The sequence below is a fragment of the Austrofundulus limnaeus genome, unplaced genomic scaffold (genome assembly GCF_001266775.1).
Source record: "Austrofundulus limnaeus strain Quisiro unplaced genomic scaffold, Austrofundulus_limnaeus-1.0 Scaffold137, whole genome shotgun sequence".
NCBI lineage: Eukaryota > Metazoa > Chordata > Actinopteri > Cyprinodontiformes > Rivulidae > Austrofundulus > Austrofundulus limnaeus.
The window spans coordinates 601,465-608,747 of NW_013952539.1; the positions used below are offsets into that span (position 1 = coordinate 601,465).

Consider the following 7,283-nt stretch of genomic DNA (forward strand, 5'->3'; position numbering starts at 1 on the left):
TAACTAACTGTTATAATTGAAAAAATATAAATATTTTTTAACTTTGTTTTCAAGCATTTAGAAAATCTCTCCAGTCTTGCTACTTTTACCTTTGGCAACCAAACAGTTATGATGGAAAAGAGTGGGGCTTGGAAAAATTTCTCAAAAATGCTGTTACGGGTCAAAGGTTGTAGTTTGATACTGCATAATTCTAATTTAAAACCATCAAAAATCTAAAAATGTTGATTAATCAATGAAAAAAATTATATAGTAGCTCATGTTTTGGGAGATGTAGTCGTATTATGCAGTAAATGTTCTTTAGAAATTATAATTATCATGAAACAATGACACATTTATTATAACGTGTCTTAGTACATTTTCTTCAATTTATTTTTATCCCCTTATCTCGCTCCTCTYTGTTAGAGCCCAAGGTGCAGTGACGCTACGACATTAGAAATAGAACAAATGTATTTCCAAACCGTTTGCGGCAGCAATATTAAATGTCCCTTTTGAACTCTGGCAGCACTCGGGGGGCTGGCATGAGGTGTGTGAGCTGTCAGCTGCCCGCTGGACAGACCCCATCAGCCGACTATTGAAGAGTTTCTGCATTGCTGCCATTCCTGCTGGGGTGGGGGGGCTGATAGCACAACTGAAAGGTAAGACAGAGGCTGTCTGTTCCTTCCACACACCGGCCCACTGCATTTACAGTAAGTCTGGTTCCATCTGACGTTGATGTGAACAGTAAAGCTGATGCTGAATAGCTTTGATACTTGGACCGTTTGTTGAAACTGAATCTGCAGGCACGTAACACATGTCTGACAAGGTAAGGCAAATTTAAAAAATAAAGTTAAGCTTGTTTATTTTAACTAATGTCCCACTTTTTGGATCTGTGTATTGCTGGCTTAGCCTCTTTAAATGATCCATTTTTTTAAAATGCAAAACAGCATTTTTTTTGCCACTAAAATCATCATACATTGACAGTTTGCCATCTTTGATGCGGTCTGTCTTCAGATGTCAGGAGGAATCTTCTCCAGTTTGGGGAACCTGTGCGACGTGGACTGTGCGACCGTGCACCCCCTGGTGTGTCACCTGTGCCACGAGCAGTACAAGTCTCCGTGTTTATTGGACTGCTACCACATCTTCTGCGCCCGCTGCCTGCGAGGTCGCACCAGCGACTGCCGCCTCAGCTGCCCCCTCTGCGGGTAAGGGGACAGCGCTTTGTAGCTCGGTGGGCCGGCTTGTGAAATCTGAGCCGCGACATCATACGTGGTGCTAATCCACAAATCCTTAACAAAGTGAAAACATTGAGCTCAAAGTCAAGTAGTGATGCTTTTGGTGTTCCGTAAACACWCTTCATTTGCTTTAGAACCTCTCACAGGTTTCACTGGACACATTTTATTCAAGTTCATTATTCGATTTGTGCGTATTTTTGAATTTTTGCGTCAGATTTTAGGACGGCCCATCGTTCTAACACAGGATGCTTTGCTCCAGGTCAGGTTGGGCCTGAATGGCTGCAGCAGCTGCAGAGTCACTCCACTTTCATTTAGCCTTTGGCCCTAGCTCTGAAAAGGACCTGAAAGTTCCATTAAGTCCAGTCACATTGCAAACAAAGCGTACTGGTATTTGGCAGCAGGGCCAGAAGCTTCGGGTAATCAAAACCAGTCACATGACACGGATCGGTTTAATTCCACCTTCGGGTGTCAACTTTCCCTGATCAAACATGAGATGTAAAGAAGTGGCGTTTTGTTTTGCATCATCATGTATTTTTTACTCTTTCTTCTCTACTGATAAATAGTTTTACATAACTATTATTTTGTTTGTTCCTACGTGTTCCACACAACAGTAATGCTTTCAAAGCCAAGGTGAGTCTAACAGAACCGAATCCAGTAACACTTTACACTAAGATACACAAAACCTGCTTAACTACAGAGAAACAACTCAGTAACGACTGATAAGTACTGAGTAAGTACTGAGTAACTATTGAGTAACTACTGAGTAACTACTGAGTAACTACTGAGTAAGTACTGAGTAACTATTGAGTAAGTACTGAGTAACTATTGAGTACGTACTGAGTAAGTACTGAGTAACTACTGAGTAAGTACTAACTATTGAGTAAGTACTGAGTAAGTACTGAGTAACTACTGAGTAAGTACTAACTACTGAGTAACTGCTGAATAACTACTGAGTGAGTAATGAGTAAGTACTGAGTAACTACTGAGTAACTACTGAGTGAGTACTGAGTAAGTACTGAGTAACTGCTGAATAACTACTGAGAAAGTACTGAGTAACTACTGAGTGAGTACTGGGTAATTACTGAGTAACTACTGAGTAACTACTGAGAAAGTACTGAGTAACTACTGAGAAAGTACTGAGTAACTACTGAGTAACTACTGAGTAACTACTGAGAAAGTACTGAGTAACTACTGAGAAAGTACTGAGTAAGAACACCAAAGAGGAACTACTGAGTGTTTACTGAGTAGTTACTATTTGCACCAAAGATGAACTACTCAAGAACTAGTAGTTACTGAGGACCTAATCATTACTTACTCAGTAACTGAGCAGTAATTACTGTTTTTAACTACTTAGTAGTTCCTGAGTAGTTCCTCTTAGGTGACCTTAGTAACTACTCAGTAATGAAGCAATTTTTGTGTCCCATATTGTAAAGTGTTACCCTGAATCCTTACTGACTTTCAGCAGTAAAATGACTGTTTCGTTTTGTAATAATGTGTGAATTCTCCCGTTTTTCCAACGCTTCACAATGTAACTCGACTTTAATCTAACTGCACCGTTTCTTGTTGCTGACTTGAGTGTTTTTGACACTATAAACATGTAACCACCTCACTGCTGTCTGAGTTCTACCTGTTTAAAAGTGCATCATATGCAGGTCGGCAGGGCAAAGCAAAAGGATTTTATCTGTTATACACAAAACAAATAGATAAAAGATCTCATAAAAATAAATAAACACTAAAATTGGAGAGTTATAACCCAACAAATGTAAAGCCACTGTACTCTTTATGGTTTCATAATACAGCCTGGTTGTTTCTATTTCCATCCACATCCTGCCAACAGCTGCTCAGTCCAGAGCCGTGTAATCTGGCAGTTTAGCTCTCTGCTATTAGTAGAACACAATTATGAAAACTAAATACAGCAGAGGAGAAACAATTGCAACAGAGCAACTAGATCAAAATGATGTATATTGTGGGGCATTTAAACCCAACAGGCCTGAGCAAATGTGATTAATGTGACAGAGAATAATCTATTATGAAAAATAAACGCCAAAAATTTGGTGTTTTGAATATTTTTTTTATTTTCAAACTAAGTCTGCAACTATGATCATCAGTACCTGCACAATTCAAATAAAGCCTCACATTCTTTTAATAAAAGCTGCAGCTTTTATGCCAAGTTTTTAAATGACACCTAAAGAGAAATTACGAGTTTCATTAAGAGCAAGGGATATTTTGCTAACAGCACAAATGCACAAAGCAAAAACACTTTGCTGGTGGGTGATAATTAGATCAAGACGACGTAGGACCTGGTTTATAAATCTGCACAGCGAGGTACCGGAGTGCTCCGAGCACGTTAAACGCTGACTATAAAAGACTGATGTGGTGAGAATTAGCAATTCAATTAAAAAATCTAACACAATCCTTAAGCTTTTTGTCGATTTCTGCTACATCCAGAGCAGAGCTACACTGTCAGATGTTATATTATTTAGATTATGGCAGACTCAGAAGTGTATAAAAAGATTAATTCGTTCCACAGTGTGTGGTCCTCGGAAATAAAACCGCCTCCATCCGCAGGGAAACAGCGCCATCTGCTGGAAAGTGACAGGAACGACAGAGTGCACAGGTTTCTCTTTATTAACCACAGCTTCCATGTAAATATACAAATCAGGTTTCTCTCTTGACATGTTTTACAACACACTGACAACTTAAAATTATTTTACTGCTTAATGATCAAGCTTTTTGAAGCAACTAATCACCCAGTTTTAACTTAAAACATGTTTAAAGTGAAAATATGGATCAACGTAACACTGGGTCCAAATCTCCACTGGTTTGGTCATTTCAGTTCAGTTCAGTTCAGTTCTCCTCCTGATAGTTCTCAGTCTTCATGTCGTTCAGGCCCAGTTCTTCGTTCTGCTCAAAGGAGCGGGTGTACTTCTCCACGGTCATCTCGGGATCTGGATCTGGGGCGTAAACGTTCTGCACGAAGCTGTTCCCGGCCGGATCGTCTAGGACGAGGTGCGCGTCCAGTTCTCCCGCGATGATCCTGTCGATCTTCTTGCCGAACTCGCTCAGCTTCTCCACCCGGTCCGGGGTGCTGCTGTCCCCGCAGACAAAGGGGTTTTTGGACACGGTCAGGTCCTTGATGTCTTTCAGGAGGCCCTCCACGGTGGTGAACTTCCCGCAGAGCGCGGCCATGCCCAGCTCGAAGTCCAGCTCGGGGATGAGGACGGAGCAGGTCTCGGACTTGAGCAGGTCCCGGGTCATGTCCGAGGGCCCGGTGACGTGGAGGGTGATCCTGGTGCCGAGCTCCTCGGTGGCTCCGCCTGACTTCACCTCGTTGGTCCGGTGGCCGCAGCTGTCGCAGTTGGTGGCCATGATGACCACCTCCTTGAAGTGGGGGATCCGGACCAGCTTCATGTTGGTGGAGGCTGGGGCGTTGCACTCGGGGCAGTTTGTGGGGAAGACCAGCACCTCCTGCCTCATGGTCTCCAGGTCGTTACCAGCTGGGTCTTCACTCAGGTCATCCTCCTCATCATCATCATCAGGCCGTATCCCCAGCTGCTTATCCTGCTGGACCGTCCTCTTGAACCGGGTCACCGTGAGAGCCTCGTCCCTTTGAGGGGCCACGGGGTTCTCCACAAAACTGTTCCCAGACGGGTCCTCGATCACCAGCGTGAATTCTTCCTCGACCTCTTTGAGCTTCTTCAGTTTCTGGATGAACTCCTCTATCCGGTCCGCCACCTCGGGGTCCGCCGCCCTCCTGCCGGGCTGGTCCTGCTCCAGACCCGCGACCGCTCGGTCCAAAAGCCCCTCGATGGTAGACAGCGAGCCTTTCTGGGTGAAAGCGGGGATTTCGAAATCCAGCTCGGGGATCTTGGCGGTCGCGCTGTCCGCTTTCACGACCTCCCGGTTCAGGTCCTGTTTCGTTTTGACTTTCAGCGAGTAACAAACGCCCTGGTCCTGAATCCGGCCCGCCGACTGGATCTCCGTGTTCGACCAGCCGCAGTTCGCGCAGCTGAAGGAGCTGACGATGATTTCTTTGAAGAACGGAATTTTAGTCAGAAGCATGCGTGTCGTACCGTTCTGGTAGCAGTTCATACACAGGCTTTCGATCTCTGTGGGCTGCCAGTCTTCGTCCGCATTAATGTCCCTGAAAACGCTCCCTCCTCCGCGGACATCTTCCTCGGAAATAAGAGACATCTTAAGCTTTGTATCTTCGGTGTATAAAACTGTTCAGACGCGCAGAAAAGGACACAAATATCACTGGCCAGAATATTCCAGAGAACCGCCGAGCGTCACTGCATGCACGTTTGTTTGACAAGGACTTCCGCATTTTCTTCTTCGGTGATGGCGGTGTTTGTTGATCTCTGCTGCCCCCATCAGGTTGTTTTTAAGAACTGCACCAAATTAATTTCAGTTTTTTTTAAAGAAAATTGCAAATGAAAGGGCTTTTCTGAACCTGTTTTATTCGCATTTATAACATATTATAATATATCAAATTCGACACATTTATTAATTAAACGTTGACTTTTCACAGGTTGCTTGGTTTTTATTTTTCTGTAATCAGAATTAGAATCAGAATGTCTTTATTGTTATTGTAGCAAATACAATTGTTTCTGTATGGTGTCAGGATATAAAAAGGTTAATGGTGATAGAATAGAATGGTGTAAAAATAAATATAGAATTAAGACAGTAAACAAACAAGTACGTGTAATACATTCTAATTATTTTTGCATTTTTTTGTGCTATTTCAGTCATTTAAATATCATCATATTTTCAGCTCATCCAAAAAGATGGGTGCAAGAATTTAAATTTTTTATACCTAAAAATATTTGTTTTTATTTACAGATATCAGTCAATAATTAAAGGAAACAACATCCTCCCACCAGAGGACCGCCTGCTGAAGTTTCTCGTGGACAATAACACAGACCTTGAGGAGACCGTGCAGTGTGCCAACTGTGACCAGGAAAGCAACAAAAAGGTACAGAGACACATCGGTACAAGTGTAACAACAAAGACAATCTGGTTTACCTGCTATTTGACAGGTCTGTCAACAAATCCAATACCAAGCTGGTATCAGAGACAGGCATAAAAAAGATACATAAAAAAACAACAACAAAACATAAATAAAATCTTGTCCAGGGCTCTGTTGGCCATTCACAGTAAAGAAAAATATAACTGAATTCTTAGAAATCATGTAGTCTTTCACTGTTTGACTGTATTTATGGAGTCATTAAAGACAAATATTGAATTAAACTGTCTTCAAGCTTTGGAGAATGGATATTATTTTTGTTGGAGGCTGTTAGAATTTCTTATACTTTTGCCTTGTTGTATTATGCAAAATGATGCTAATTTCCTGTTTCATTTACCACTTTTATCTTTAAAAAAGCTTGCCTGTTGAAAATATATGCAGAATTTATTCATCTTAGTTTAGTGATGGAGCATTGCCATCCTCTAATTTATAATCTTGTAGATCTTTTGTTTATTTAAATCAAATCAGTTTAAAAAATACATATTTATTGTCACTTTTGAAATGTTTTCTGTGTGTTTTTACAGGACACAGGTATGATGTACTACTGCAACACTTGCAGCCAGCCTCTCTGTGCAGCCTGCAGAGAGCTGACACACAAGGCCAGGATGTTTTCCCACCATGAGATCGTGTCGTTGGCCAAACGCACCAAAGCCAAACACAGAAAATGCTGTGAGTGCCACCTGCAATTTACCCCAGAGTAATTACACAGTAACGAGCGCGCCGCCTCGGCTGCATTTCCTCGCCTGCGTGCTGATTATATCGTCTGACAAAGTGGTTGGTAACTTCTGTAATGTGTGRTGTGGATGTTTGGGAATAAACGTCTGTCAAAGGGAGGGGAACGCTCTGATTAATCTGCTTTTATTCTGTTTGTTACCAACTCCTGGATGAGCTGAAGTTAAAACGTTTGTCTCCCCAGCTCTCCATGAGGAACCGTACATCCTTTTCTCAACAGAAAACAAGTCCATGCTTTGCATCAAATGTTTCAGAGACATGCAAGTGTGAGAGAATTTACAAAACATAAATGATTATAACATACATATATATAT

General features: G+C 42.0%; 2 protein-coding genes across 2 annotated transcripts in view; one reads left to right on the forward strand and one right to left on the reverse strand.

Moving 5' to 3' along the window:
• LOC106522834 (RING finger protein 207) overlaps positions 1-7,283 on the forward strand; it is a 31,979-nt gene that overhangs the window by 8,900 nt on the left and 15,796 nt on the right. The window contains exons 3-7 of the mRNA XM_014016025.1: positions 503-802; positions 991-1,181; positions 6,054-6,186; positions 6,762-6,906; positions 7,154-7,235. Of these exons, the coding sequence (XP_013871479.1) occupies positions 791-802; positions 991-1,181; positions 6,054-6,186; positions 6,762-6,906; positions 7,154-7,235 (563 nt within the window). The 5' untranslated portion in view covers positions 503-790. The remainder of the gene's footprint in view (positions 1-502; positions 803-990; positions 1,182-6,053; positions 6,187-6,761; positions 6,907-7,153; positions 7,236-7,283) is intronic.
• On the reverse strand, positions 3,822-5,537 carry zpr1 (ZPR1 zinc finger). The gene has a single exon (XM_014016026.1). The coding sequence runs from the start codon at positions 5,403-5,405 to the stop codon at positions 4,059-4,061; it is 1,347 nt and encodes a 448-aa protein (XP_013871480.1). The 5' UTR covers positions 5,406-5,537; the 3' UTR covers positions 3,822-4,058.

What these genes read in the sequence shown, in the direction of transcription:
- zpr1 (XM_014016026.1), bottom strand. Translation starts at nt 5,405, where the DNA reads ATGTCTCTTATTTCCGAGGAAGATGTCCGCGGAGGAGGGAGCGTTTTC.